Source organism: Periplaneta americana, chromosome 12, assembly GCF_040183065.1.
Source record: "Periplaneta americana isolate PAMFEO1 chromosome 12, P.americana_PAMFEO1_priV1, whole genome shotgun sequence".
Taxonomy (NCBI): domain Eukaryota; kingdom Metazoa; phylum Arthropoda; class Insecta; order Blattodea; family Blattidae; genus Periplaneta; species Periplaneta americana.
In genome coordinates this window covers 19145558-19161004 of record NC_091128.1, presented here as the reverse complement: position 1 = coordinate 19161004, position 15447 = coordinate 19145558, and the positions used below count along the sequence as shown (strand labels likewise).

The following is a 15447-nucleotide window of genomic DNA, read 5'->3' as shown; positions in this document are numbered from 1 at the left end:
TCAAATTTACGAATTTCTTATTTTTATGAAGTGCTAATAGAATAAATAAATGGAAAAAAAAAAATTATAAATATAAAATTAATTAACATTTAGCGTCTTTCTTATGGTTCCAAACAGTTTGCAAGTCTTAAAATTCACAAAATACATTACATTTCTGCTGTGGTAGTGTTTTTTAATGCTAATTTTTTAAAGGTGTTAAACTAACAAACGGCTGCCATAACTTAAAGGAAAATTTTCTTTTGCTTACCTCCATTTGAGCCTTGAATTGAATTTCTTGTTGCTGAGCCATTTCCAGATTCTGCTGCAGTTGTTGAATCTTCATATGGCTAATGATCTGTATAATGCAACAACATGAAATAATTAGATATATCTACAAATTTCTTTTAGTGTTTCTGGTACAAACAGCCTTTTAGACTTATAATGGATCAAGATATTACACTTGTTATTAATTATCAGATATGTGAGCACATAAAAGTAACAGTATAACTTACGCCTATATATTTATTTTATGAAGGATGATGTCAACAAATACAGGTGTAGTGGCAGTAACACTGATAGTGATAGTGGCGGTGGTGGTAGTTGTTGTGGTACATGTCAGAGAAATAATGAAATAATAGCGAGGTGAAAATGAAATCCTACGGGAATTTATTCTCGAATTTTTTCCCCTGGATCTTCCACTTTATCCTAGTGAGATTTTAACTTGGGGCTGCTGGGAAGGTGATATATTAGCCATTCAACTAATTATACACTATGAAATAACCTTAGCATAATCAATCTTATGTATGTTTTTTCTACCTCTCCAACCTTCCTTATTTATAATAATAATAATAATAATAATAATAATAATAATAATAATAATAATAATAATAATGATTTATTTTCAGGTATTAAATACAAATTAGCAATTCTCACTGATTACTGTACGAAAAAAAGCAAACCCACAAGTTGTTCACAAAGAATATGAAGTCTTTTACTGTATTTTTAATCCTGATGTCCTGATGCCAACAAATGCAAATGCCCCTACTGAAGAGTACAGGGGAAAAACAATCGAAGTCTCAATTCTCACAAGAGTGATATCATCTAATTCAGTGTATTACTGCAAAATTTGTGTTTTTCAAAACTAGTAAAAGAGAATTATCACCATGGATACAGTCGTCCTTTCCTACTTTTTATTATAATGGTAAAATTATTTCTGTAAAAAGAAAAACTTGGTAATGTAGTGCATAATAGTAATATGCGTTACAAGAGTGGTATGTTGATGTTTTCATGTTCGAGGAAAAGATTCAAAAAGCAAAACGTAGTTGAGCTTTTTTAATTTCCGAGAACATGAAAACAAACATACCGCTCGTGTATCGTACATTATTTTGTGCGAAGATCGTTTATTACATACCTGAAAGAGGAATTTCTAATTAGTTGCAATGAAATCTCCATCTTGGTTTCTGTTCAATGACGGCAACTTTTAAAAACTAAAATATCTATCTTCAACATTGTTGCTATAAAATGTTTTCTGTGTTTACTATATTCCAGCAGGCCGTGATATACGTCTGTCTTTTTTTTCCCCCAGTCTATAAATGCGAACTTAAAACAAACGGTAAGGTTATGTAATGATTTATTTTTCATTTTAATATTTTAACAATATTATTTATATAACATATTGCAGTAATAACATCGGCATCTGGAATCTTGTTGATTTTTTCACGGCTTCCTTAATGTTACTTGCATTATAAATGCAGTAACTTTTGTGGTGTTGTAGAATTTACTTAATTTTTGCAAATATTTAAAAACAATAATTAACAGTGCAATTTAGGTGAAATTGCAGTGGTAAGTTTCCAATTTATAATTATTACTATGTTAAACGTCTCTAAAAATAATATGTTAAAAGCCTAAAGCAGTAAAATGAATATGGCACTTAAGTGGTAAGAAGAGGGAAATTGTTATGTGTGTTAAGTTGGAAATATTGAATGTGGTATTTCACACTTACCGCATATTGGTTTTGTACGGAAAGCAAGCAAATACACACGATCTCGCACAAAAGTATACTTTCATAATACATTGTTTTCATTAAAGTATGTACAGTAAAGCCCCGATAAGACGCTGTTCAAGGGACTGGGTGTAAACAGCGTATTAACCGGGACCGCATATTAGGCGGGTATACTAATTTTGACTTATATACGGTATTAGCACTTTTCTTTATTGAAATACATGATTCATGAAAGGTAATGCAGTATTACTCCATTATGTAATTACTGTATTGTACATCGAAGACATTTACAATATGTACTATACTTAATTCTTTCGAAAAAAGAAATCATTTATAGTTGTTTGCTATGTGCGTCTTCTCCAAGTCCTCATGTTTACCACACTTCACTTTCCTGCGATTACATCCTCCCGATGTCGCAGCTGCAGTGATTGAGTAGCAATTTTTTATTATCGTTCTTAATATCGATGATGGGTTTTCTAATGAATCAGAGAGTTGTTTCTTATTAGGAGTACTGTTTTCATCGTACTTTCGTAAGATTTGCAATTTTTCGAAACAGAAAGCGCTTTTCGTTTAACACTCATTGTAATCACATTCACAGACACTTCAATACACTAAAGGACAACAAACTGATCAGCAAAAATTTCCACAATTTTATTATGGCCGAGTGAGGAATTCTGTTTGAGAGAGAAGGTTAGCAAGAGGGTGAAGTTGTATGTAGGCTTTAAGCGCGCAAGTATGGAGTCAAATAAGAGAGCATAACAAGAGGGTGGGGTATACTAAGGTATGAAGTATGAAGGTTTAAATGCGCAGGTAAAGGGTCGAAGGTTAATGGCATCAGTGAGTTCAATGACCAAGATGTTTCATTGCTGTTATAGTATATTGCTGAAAATCACATCGAAAATATTCCATAAAAACAGCGTATTATGTAAGACTTGAGCACAACAAATGGGATATTTTATAAAGGCGTTATATATGAAATGTGCAGGGACCAGACAAAAAAGACGTATAGCATAATAAGAGAGCGAGGTTTTACTGTACCTATTTCTATATTTATTTTCACAAATAAATACAATATTACTACAGAAAGGGGTGTATCAAGAAATATAAATGTTTTAAAATATGTTATTGGTAGGCATTACTTCAGACAATATGGATTAGCACAACACAATGCGATCCTGCTTCTGAAAGATGTTACCTGTGACCTCTGATTTCTTTCCGTATGCCATTGCAGTTTGACGAGTTGTTTAGTCTGTAACTCAAAGCTCTGAACCATGCTTGGGAATAAATGATGCCATTATTTCTTATAGAGTTCTGACATTAACTGAACTAGCACCATGTTCTTTCAGTTTAAGAGTTAAATATTATGAATATTATGAATTCGTTAAGTGGAAGGAAATCTCTCTTAAATCATTATTGATGGCTGTCATTATCATGGTCATTGGTGTCATCATCATCTTAATCACTGGTGTCACAATCACTAATTTTAATTTTACTATCACTAATGTCACTATCATTATTAAAATTAATTAAAATACTGTCTATAATATTTTCCAAGATTATGTTCTTCTCCCAGTAGTGATTTTCTGTGTCCACTACAGATCTATAATAGCGACTGCAATATCTTTCATCACACATGAAATGACAATAGGTTCTTGCAGTCTTGTTAGGGGCATGTCACCCATTATATTATGCTAGCAATTGATGGAGTTTCAGCAGAAATTCTTTTTTTTTATTTATTTTAGTAGGTTATTTTATGACGCTTTATCAACATCTAAGGTTATTTAGTGTCTGAATGAGATGAAGGTGATAATGCCAGTGAAATGAGTCTGGGGTCCAGCACCGAAAGTTACCCAGCATTTGCTCATATTGGGTTGAGGGAAAACCCCAGAAAAAAACCTCAACCAGGTAACTTGTCCCGACCGGGAATCGAACCCAGCCCACCTGCTTTTGCGGCTAGACGCACTAACCGTTACTCCACAGGTGTGGACAGCAGAAATTATTGGATCAATTTCCATACAAATAGTTCTTACCTTCTTCCTAGGTCTTCATTACAGTGAATCAGATGAGTCAGTTGACGATAAACTGTCACTGAAGTGTGGATCTTGCAGTGAATCATATGAATTAAAAACGTCCTTGAACTCGTCAGGAATAGAAGGGAGTGAGCTTGATGTAGAAAATAATCTTAATATATAAAAGTGAATGTGGGTATGTATGTATGTATGTATGTATGTATGTATGTATGTATGTATGTATGTTCTCTATACAAATCTTCACGCTTTGAACGATATGTGCCAAAATTTGCACATTTAACCTTCATAACCAGGAGAAAAATTTGGCTATATTAAAATTGTTAAAATGGACGTTAAATTAATAAAAAAATAAAAATAAATACGATCAAACATTCATGTGTAATATTAAAATGCAATCTCCTATAGTTAATTGTTCTTTATTATTATCTGTTGTATTCAACATCGACTTTCACGTGGCCATGGAAATTATAACGCGAAATTAAATAACATTGCTGATACACATCATGAAGGCTAAAACTAGATAATTCATACAATAAGTCTCTTTACACAGTCCAGGACCGTATTATGTTTTTCTCGATGCAGTTGTAGATAGTGAGCAGAATGTGTTTTATCTAAATGAATTCTTGAATTCTTTGAAACCACAAAGATTGCTACTATATAATTTAATACTTAATATTGAATCACCTATAGTACTACTGCGAAATAGTGACCCACCAAAATTATGTAATGGACCAAGAATTGGTGTGAAAAAACTCATTCAAAACGTAAGAAGTGACAATATTAACTGGCAAAACGAAAGCAGATGTTTTTATCCCACGCATTCCAATGATACCCACTAACATGCCTTTCGATTTTAAGTAACAGCAATTTCACTGTGACTAGCATTTGTAATGGCCATATTAAAATTAAGCTCAAGGACAGTCGCTCAAAGTTGCAGATATTAACTTAAAAACTCCGTGTTTTTACATTCTTAACTATATTTTATACAAACAAGTAGAAAAAAAAAGGATTTTACATACATCAAAAAGCAATTCAATGATACTTTTGTCATATTGCTAATATAGTATGTGAATGTACGTAAGGCGACTGAAAATAACACTGTATTAATTCAGAAATATATGTCTTTCAAAATATTGTTTTTCATGTCCGAAAATGTGTTATTGCGAAATTCTAGTATATAATCACGTTGCCAATGTAGTATGTTATGCGTTGTGAAAATAACAATGTCTTAATTTCTAAAAAACCGGTATACGTCTCTCAGAATATTAGTCTTTAAGTTGAAAAATGATTTGCTGCGAGTTCATATTGTATCTGTATTCTGTGTATAAAATAAGAATTAATATAATATGTTTTGAATTTGTGACATATAGTTTCTCAAGTCATATTAAAAAAAATACGTGTACAGCGGTCAATGGATAAAAAATCTTCCATTATAAATTAAATTATATATCTACGTATATATTGATTCTTTGGTACAACTGACAGAGAGATAAATTTTGGCTCTCGATGACACCCCAATGTGTTCAAACTGGGAACAAGGGAATTTCCTGTTTATCGTCAGCTGTCTCTGAAATTCAAGTGAAAGCACACACAGACATGAAATTACGTGAACTGCACAGCTTCAGAATCAATGTACAGATCTTATAATTATTTTATCTCTGCCTCTGTGTAACGTAACATTTGCAGGGGAGGAAAGGAGACGGCAGAAAGGCTGTAATGCTTTTTAATATGTTAACTCCCATGACTAAGAGAGCCACTTAAAATTTAACAGTCAATGACTGGCAGAGATAAAATGTAAGACCTATAGAACATTGATAAAATGCTAAGTGGGCCTATAGAGACCGAGGGGTGTGTTTCTGTTTTGCTAAACTTCAAGACAATGCTAATTCTTTTAAAGTTTATGTGACTGTAGCCTATATATATATATATATATATATATATATGTGTGTGTGTGTGTGTGTGTGTGTGTGCGCGCGCGTATATATATATTACATATTAAAACACATGTGAAATGTTTTCTTTCGTTGCAGTTGTTTTAAATTGAGTTAATCCTTTCAGGCATTTGGCTAAGAAATTCATTAATCATGTAAGTGACGCAATGTAAAGATTCATCTTTATGGACAAAGATAGCTTATTAAAAACAATTCGTTTTGGTTGTCTATAGTTGAGTTTCTGAGATTTCCGAAAGTCTAACAACCAGGTTAATTAAAAAAAGAAGCAAAAAGGGCAATGCCGAGTGCTTTCAGCTAGTAATATACGGTAATAAAATATTGTTATAACTTCAATCCTTTTCTTCTAACTCATTTGGAAGGCCTAAATGTACAGAAATGAAAATGAGGAGGTAATATATAAAAAAAGTATAGAGTTACTTTATCCATTATTACAAAATGGTAACACATAAAATAATGATTTTTAACTTACCAGAATCATTGTCAATATTTTTTTTGGTACATTATATACTTTCTTCAGTGATAAAAACATCTTCAGTCCTCTGGAATTAAGTGCCTAAAAAGTATTAGAGATTGTCCAAAGCCAGAAAAAGAGAAGTAATAATGACAATGATAGAAATATATTATTTTCCCATTGAGCATATGCAGCATAAATCTCACCTGAAGCAATTGCCTCCCAAAACCCAAAACTTTAATATTGTTACATTACCACACCAGTTTTACTATTAAAGTCTTGTTTTCTTTTTTTCCTGAAGAGTTAATGCATTTTGCACTAGTGCATGTCTATGTCCTAGATGGAAAAAGTGTGTTAATTCTTATGGAAATGGAGATAATGCTCTTTACATAAGCATAAAATGTTCTGAAAAGTTGTGGAAAATGCTTTAATTGCTAACTACTGGAGTTAATATACATACCCACAACTATGCTCTTAGCAAATCAATACAAAAAACAATCAGTAATCACTAGGGTCTGCACAAGTGTACCCTACTTCACTAAATTAACTGAACCACGGTACAGTCTGCTCTTTAGTAAGATGGGGCAGGTGGAGATGTAGTACATGTACTCTTGCTACAAACATGCTGACTGTAAGTACAGTCGGGTGAAAAATGTAATATTTAAATTTACAAATACAGGACTTCTACTATATGTACTGACCGCTGGCGCAGTGTGTTGCTTCTCGGCCATGGCAAGCAGCGCTTCCCCAGTATAAATATGCCGTTCTCTTGGAGCAGTGTACATTCGTTCGCGAAGATGGTTAGACAGCTGACTCTAGAACAACGCATTTTTGTATGTAAAGTTTATTATAAATATGAATCAGCTCATCATGTTTGTGCGAACTTTATTCAGATGTTCCCTAGTCATTTACCCCCTTCCAGAATTGCAATTCATGACATTGTGAACAGATATGAATCTAGTGGTTCAGTGCAAAACAAAAAACAGACGCGAAAATGTACAGTTCTAACAGAAGATAAATTAGACCAGATTGGCGCACATTTTGAATAGTTGCCAACAAAATTACTCCTGAAATTAGCACAAGTGTGGATTTCAGTGTCTTCTGCACAAAAAGCAACAAAATTGTTAAAACTAAAGCCTTACAAGTGTACACGTGTCCATTGTTTACAACAAAGCGATCCAGTAGCACGAGTGACTGAAGGTTTCGACCCACAGCTCGTGTTTTTTTCAGGTGAGCATGGCTCCACTCTTTATTGGTGTTGTGAAAATACACATCATGAACAAGAAATTTCTCTTCATGACATGAAAATTGGAGTTTGGTGTGCTGTTAGCACAAGACGAATAATTGGTCCGATTTTTTCGAGTAGAACACACTTTGTCTATTCTTCATTGTTTTTAAACCGAGCATTTTAATTATTTTGAGACTAAATATCGTAAAGCTATACTGGTAGAAGAAATGAAACCAGAAACATAACAGTGGCTGAACTTAATCATGTTAATCACAATGTGTTTTACCCAATACAACGCCTGTTTAGCCAAGGGAGGACGACATTTCCAACATATTCTATAAGGTACGACTTTATACACGTTTTAAGTTGTGGGGTTAACATACGAGTGCAGTCGGCTGCGACATGCCCAGCCGCTAAGAAGCAAAACACTGAACCAGTGGTCAGTACATATAATAGAAGCCCTGTATAATATTTTAAGTACATAAAACATAATTTTGTACAAAAATGTTGGTTTCATAAATTTAGATAGTATAGACACAAGTTACGACGTTCTACATACTGTATTTGCATATACTTGTGAAAGAAAACATAAAATACAGAAACTACAAATTGAAGCAATGTCAAATTTCATAAATTTATACCTAGTTTCCTTAATGAATTACGAAATACACATTCTAACTGAATTGAAGTGCAGCATTGTTATAATTTGATGTATGTTCTTCCACATGATACTATTTGGCCTTAAAAGACACAGAGATGTACTTAATGCTTATGTGGTTCACTTTATTTCGTACTTTACATGTTCACAACAATGTATCACTAACACTTAATGTAGACAAAAATAATTAAACTATAAAGTTTGCCACAGAAACGGCCAGTAGCATTTATGGTTTAATTTGGCAAAACCTGCATTTTCTTGTGTTCTTCCAGCTTTTCTTATCTTACTGAGGGTATATTGATAGAAAAGTCTTAAGTAATATTTTTTTTTAAGGTTGACTCTAGATGAACTTCCCTATGCGTAAATTTTCAAAAACTCTTTGACTCTTTCCTACTTTCTTAATTGGCATATACTATCATCAAACATAAGTCGCGAAAAAATTTAGTTTGGTTATTTAAGTATCAGCTGGAAGCTGAGGGCTTCACCTTAATTATTCTGATTGGAGTTAATGTTGCCATTCTGTTTTGTCTTCTCTTAAGTCCACACAGCACACTTGACAAAATATGATGTTTTCCTGTTTCATAGAAAAATAATCCTTCCCAAATTCCTGTACAGATGTAGCAAGTGCAGAACATTTGCACATCATATTTTCAGCTAGTTCACTGTTCAAGCAGGAATTCCAGTCGAGCAATTAATGTATGCAAAAAATATTTCAGAAGTGTAGAATGAGTGTGTTTAATTACATGTTCAAATAAAGAGGTAACTGCCCTTGTTAACAAAGCACACTATTTTAACTGTATATCATAATCGAAAGGAATAAAGCACATCAGTCAGAAATACCACGTAATGCACTTCAACTAGGCTGACTGCATTACTTTCCCCTTCCTCTTGACGTCTTGACTATACACTGCATGCAACTAACTTCTATTTGGTGTCTAGGGTACCCATGTCCGGGCCCTATTAATCACATAGCTATTGTTCTAATCGAGACAGTTACCACTAAGTTATATACACAAACGCGTGTCTTGCATTGCTCTACTATCTAAACTTAAGAATTCAATTTCGACCATCTATAGAGTTAACACATTTTACCCAACCACTTGTAAATTATTAAAAATTCGTTATGGAATCTTAAAAAATTTTGAACTCAATAAAAAACTCTGGCGCCACATATACATTTTTAGGCGCTATGGCAACCTGGCACTCAGGATGTCTACCCCTGGCCATTATAATTATGGATGATGGTAATGGTGATGGTGATGGTGATGGTGATGATGATAATGATGCTGATGACGTCGTGTAATACTGCAATAACGAGAACTATAAAAATATTACAAGTGTAATTCTCAATCCTAATTCACTTCAAGTTTACAGTACTTTGTGAAGGAAGTTGAATGGAACTCAAGAGGCAATGACAGACAAAATCTGTCTTGCTCCCAGAAATCAAACATACGCACCTCAAGCTGAGACTTGTATTGCAGTTCCTGTTGCTGTGCAGCTTCAAGTGTCTGTCGCAGGTGCTGAATCTTGGCAAGGTTCTGCTGACGTGCAGCCTCAATGTTATCAAATGGTGGACGTTGTGGAGTTCCTGCCATCATTCCTTGTCCTCCTCTGATAGGTCCACCAGATCCAGGCTGCTGCTGGCTACCACCGGGCCCACCCATATGCCTTTCTGCACTCTGGAATTTAAGTGTAATCATCAAAAAGATATTCCTAACTAAGCGCCTTTGAAAGAAATCAAATAGCCAATGTAATACTGAAATCAGAAACACAAATTGCAAGGAAAGAAATGAACACCACTCATGAACACTATCACAAATTTTCACCAGTACTTAGTTCCAGTCATTAGGTATTCATAGCAAAATGAAGAATCTACTCAGTTTTAATAAATCTGTTTCACACAAAACTTTGGTGTCACTAGTAGTTTCTCCCTAGATCCACAAATCACTAATGTATGTATGTGTCTAATGCTCAAAAGTTAACAATGAAGTTATTCTCTTTCTTGCTTTGCGGTATTTTGAAATGATACTTCATAATTTTGAAGTGCATCACAAACCATGAGATATTCCATATCCACTTCCTCATTTTGAGAGCATAATGGACAGTTAGGTGATACTGGTAAGCCAATTTTATGAAGATGCTTACTTACGCAGTCATGACTAATAATAAGTTTAAACATAGCAACTGAAGATTCGAGGTAATTCAGGAACTCAAGAGGAGTCTTCCAAACATTTTTCGTAATTTACAATTTTCAGTTTTTGCTTCTAGCAATTTGGAATTTTATTGTCATTTATTTTATTTTTTATAAGTCGTTTGAAGGATTCATAAAAAACTGCTTATTTTCTGTTTAATTTTGGAATCTTTTCAGGTCTTCACTTCCTTATAAATTATAATGAGCTGGTATGAACTGGAATACTACATTCTTGCCTAGACTTTGGATTTGTTGAATCATATGATGCATTTCCTTAATCTTCTCCAGCTTGTGGCAAGTGAGTGATGAAACTGCTTGAATTGCAGCTCTAGAGTTTGACAGGATAACTATATTCTTACAGTGGTGTAACCAATTAAACATATTCTGAAGGGAAGAGTAGAAAGTGTCAATCTCTCCATCAAAGTTCGTAGTACTTCTTTCTACACCCTTGTAAAAGGAAAAAAATCACAAGTTTCACCAACTCCAGCTCTCTCATTGTTTTCTGTAAGGGAGCTATCTGCATAAATGTGTGTCCAAATATCTACTGGATATTTTGTGTGAATGGTTTCTAGAGTAAAAGCTTTTGCTATTTCGGAGTTGTGACTTTTTTTTTTGTTAAAGATCACATTTCAAGTTAGATTGTAATTGACTGTAATATTGTCAAGCAGATTATTGCTATGTATAGTTTAGGTATATCTAAAATTCGTTTCAGTTCTGTAAGACTTTCTGAATAAATCCAATTTGGGTTTTTATGTTATGTGTAGATTCTTGATATATTGTCCATTTGTCAGAATTTGGAAATCTTGTGAGCTTTTCATACATGAAAAGGGCCTGGTTTTCGAGTTCTAGCATTACAGATCAGTCTCCTATCTTTCAGTATACAGTTCCACTGTTTTGTTTCACTTTTTCTGAATATTTGTTTCTGTATATTTTGTACAACTGCTCTTTGTATAATTAATTTTGACGACTGGTGTGGTTAATTTGCAAGACTCGTATTTTTTTGGCCAATAAATGTGACTTTTAATTGCCTTATATGATACAATGTGACGGAGACCAGTGAAAGGCAGGCAATCTCTTCTGAAGGTTCTGCTGAATTAAGGCATTTCTGAAACTTGTCTACTTGTTTTGCAGCAACTGTCACTTGTGTAGCAGACTTAGACTTACTCAGAATAAAAGCTTTGGAGGGGAAAAAAACTGTAGAATACCGCATTTACTCGTGTAATTTCTTCCCCCCCCCCTCTCAAATTTTTATGGCACATATTTCAGAATTTTATTTTCCTCGTGGAAACCCCCCCCCCCCCCCCGAATTTAAAATAGATGCACCTTTTTCCTTCAAGAGTATCTTTCGTGAAGATTAATTGAAAACCGAAAGGCAATATTAAATTCTTCTACAGTTAAAAATACTAATGACTTCTCTGTCAGCACAGAAGATGATCTGGATCTGTTCTCTTATTAAAGTAGTAGAGTGTAACATATTATCTACACGAAATTAATAAGTTGACTTTCATACAAATACTTTACGTGTGAAGTTTAATACCATATCAGAGGTTATTCAGGATCAGGCTACACACCAGTACAAATAAAAGCAACAAAGCTGTCCAAAATTATTATTCAAATTATGTAATACATATTTACAGTTATTTAGTGTTAAACATTAATTTGTTTAGTACATGAATTATTCATCTTCATATAGATCATGAAATGAAGTTGTCTTGAGAAGAAATTGCCTACTGTAGGATGCATTGGAAGGAATGGTGAATGGGAGAAGAGTTCAGAACAGAAGAAAATATCAGATGATAGACGACATTAAGATATGTGGATCATATGCAGAGACTAAGAGGAAGGCAGAAAATAGCAAAGATTGGAGAATGCTGGGTTTGCAGTGAAAGACCTGCCCATGGACAGAACACTGTATGTGTGTATGTATGTATAAAGATCATTCGGTTGAAATCCCTCCTACTAACATAAATCAACATAGGTTGAACGAGAGTTTTACAGGTTTGTATTCTGGTATGTTTTTGGGTTACATTGAAGACATCATCAAATATACCAATATCACGGATTTCATTGCCCTTAAAAGCCCACCAACCTTCACCAGGCTTCAATCTGTGAATCTCAGTCACTATCCTGTGACTTACCTGCAAGCCAGAGAGCTGTGCAGGAGATGCCTGATTGTTGGTGGTACCAGCAGCAGTTGCGCCCTGCTGTCCCAGTGACACCACTTGCTGCTGTTGCTGCTGCATCTGCTGAGCAGCTGACGTCACTACGTTCTGTGTGATCTGGCCTCCCCCCATGGCCATAGTGTTAGTCTGCGACATCATGATACCTCCCTGTGGACCCTGCTGCGAATTGGGGGGCTGCTGACCTGGCTGCGGGCCACCACCTGGTGCCCCCATAGACCCTGAAAGTTGCTGCTGTTGCTGTTGTTGCTGCTGTTGCTGCTGCTGTTGTTGCTGTTGTTGCTGCTGCTGTTGTTGCTGCTGTTGTTGTTGAGGATTCATGCTCACACCAGCAGATGGTGCTGGCAGAGCTCCAGCATTTGTCTAAAACATCAATAAGACTTGTCTTCATAACTCGAAACACTTAATATGGATGAAAAAAAAGAGGATTATAAAAACAAAACACTGGACTTCATCACCAAAAATCACATAACAGAACTCAAAACGGACCCCACTGATCTCTATGAAAAACATATAAAACAGGCTATAAAATCAGCAGTTGACTTCATTCCTCCTTCAAAATCCTATGAATCCTATAAATAATCAAAACCCCACTATCCCCAATTTGAAAACTCTGCCTAAAACCCATAAAGAAAATTTAACTATTTGTTAATAGTATGCAAGCTCCAAACCACAAAATTAATAAATTCTTGTTACAATTTGGGGGGGGGGGGGGGAAACACTGTCAATAGAAAATAAATACACTCTTCTGAATTCACAACAACTGATCCAACAATTAGGTATGCTAAAAATTAATAAACATGTTAAAATGATTTCTCTGGACATAGAAAACCTTTATACGAACATCCCTATTGAAGAAACTATTCAAATAATAGTCACAAAATTGCAAGAATTAAATCTCAATCCCAACTAATAAAGCAAATTAAAAATATACATGTTTCATTATATCAAAATTACTTCACATTTGACAATAAAATATATAAACAATCAAAAGGCTTAGCTATGGGAGATCCCTTATCTGGTTTCATAGGTGAAATTTTTCTTCAATACCTTGAAAATCAATATATTCCTAATTTACAGTTGCAGCATAACATTAAGGCATATTTTTGGTATGTTGATGACACGTTTATAATATACAATGGAACTTCACAACCAGAACATATAGTCAATTCTTTCAATAATTTACATCCCGAAATTACCTTTACCCATGAAATAGAACATAACAGAAGCATTAATTTTCTTGATCTGAACATAAAAATTAAAAAATCCAAATCGAAAACCCACTTCTATTAATTATTATACGTACATCAAACCTCTAATCACCCATATTCCCACAAAATTAGCAAATTTAGGTTTTTAGTTGATCGCTTGATCAACATTTCTCTCAATAAGCAAGCTTACCTAAAATAATATAAATATATCATATAACTAGCTACCGGTACCGAAAACAGCTTCAATAAAAGGATCATTCGAAAATTAAAAAATAAGACAGTCTGTACTACTCTACAACCTTCAGAACACAAAAAAAATAAATAAATAAATAAAAAACTGGAATTCGATGACCTATATTGGTAAAATTAATACTCAACTTTCCACATTTTTCAAAAAAGAAAATATAAATATCACTTACACAACCAACAATAACTTAAATAGCATAATCCCTAACAAAATTAGAAACACTAACAAATATTCACATAGCGGAATTTATCAATTAAACTGCACTAATTGCAATAAGAAGTACATTAGTCAAACAAAAAGGAACTTTCACACTAGGTATAAACAACATTTCATTAACAACAGAAATAAATCAAAATTTGCACCACACTTAATAACACTGAGAAGAACTAAAAACATTGCCCAAAACAATTAGAGGAACACTATGATTTATTTAAATATTTTTTCATTGGGTAAAGATACAGACATGAAATTAACAAAGTATATTATTTATGGTTATTTATCTCCATGTCAATAAAAACAAATGAATAATGTCAACAAACAACTTTTTAAAACATTGCACTATAAAAGAAATTGAATCTTGTCCTTGCTTATCAAACTTAAATACTCATTATAAAGGTCTAGTATCGTGTATGGCCTCCACGACTTTCGATGACAGCTTGGCAACTTCGTGGCATGCTCCCTGTGAGATTCTGTATTTTATCTTGGGGGATATTATCTCATTCCTCCTTTAGAGCTTCTCCAAGTTCCTGCAGAGTTTGTGGAGCTTGATGTCGGTTCCTAACTCTCGTATCCAGAAGAACCAACAAGTGTTCAATAGGGTTGAGATCTGGGCTGATCGCTGACCATTCCATTACCTCAAATTCATTCTCCCTTAGGAAATCCCTGGTGACAGCCGCAGAATGTGCCCTGGCATTATCCTGAACAAACAGAAATCCAGGGCCTGCTCCAGGGCCTGCAGCATGTACTAGATGCTCTTCTAGAACGTCTTTGATGTACCGGACAGCATTCAGTCGCTGGGGAACAATTACGAGGTCCGTACGATTGTTGTACATAATTCCGGCCCACACCATTATGGAACCTCCACTGAATCTATAAATTTCCTGTACAGCTCTTACAGAAAATCTTTCCCTGAGTCTTCCCCAAACCTTTAAACGACCATCACAACGTGTAAGATGATAACTGCATTCATATGAGAAGAGCACAGGTTGCCACTGGTCCAGGTTTCAATCAGTATGGTTTTCAGAAAACGTAAGTCTTACTGCCATATACTCATTTGCCAAACGCTGTTTTTAACAGGCCTTTTTGGACGAATATTCTC

General features: G+C 34.3%; 1 protein-coding gene across 6 annotated transcripts in view; it reads right to left on the bottom strand.

Moving 5' to 3' along the window:
• Positions 1 to 15447, bottom strand: part of MED25 (Mediator complex subunit 25) — a 247691-nt gene that overhangs the window by 36369 nt on the left and 195875 nt on the right. For 4 of the 6 annotated variants that reach the window (XM_069840860.1, XM_069840862.1, XM_069840861.1 and 1 more), the window contains 4 exons: positions 12630 to 13034; positions 9758 to 9979; positions 7116 to 7229; positions 248 to 334 (listed from right to left, as the gene is read on the bottom strand). In XM_069840860.1, the coding sequence (XP_069696961.1) occupies positions 248 to 334; positions 7116 to 7229; positions 9758 to 9979; positions 12630 to 13034 (828 nt within the window). The remainder of the gene's footprint in view (positions 1 to 247; positions 335 to 7115; positions 7230 to 9757; positions 9980 to 12629; positions 13035 to 15447) is intronic. The other 2 variants (XM_069840863.1, XM_069840864.1) reach the window with 1 other exon arrangement.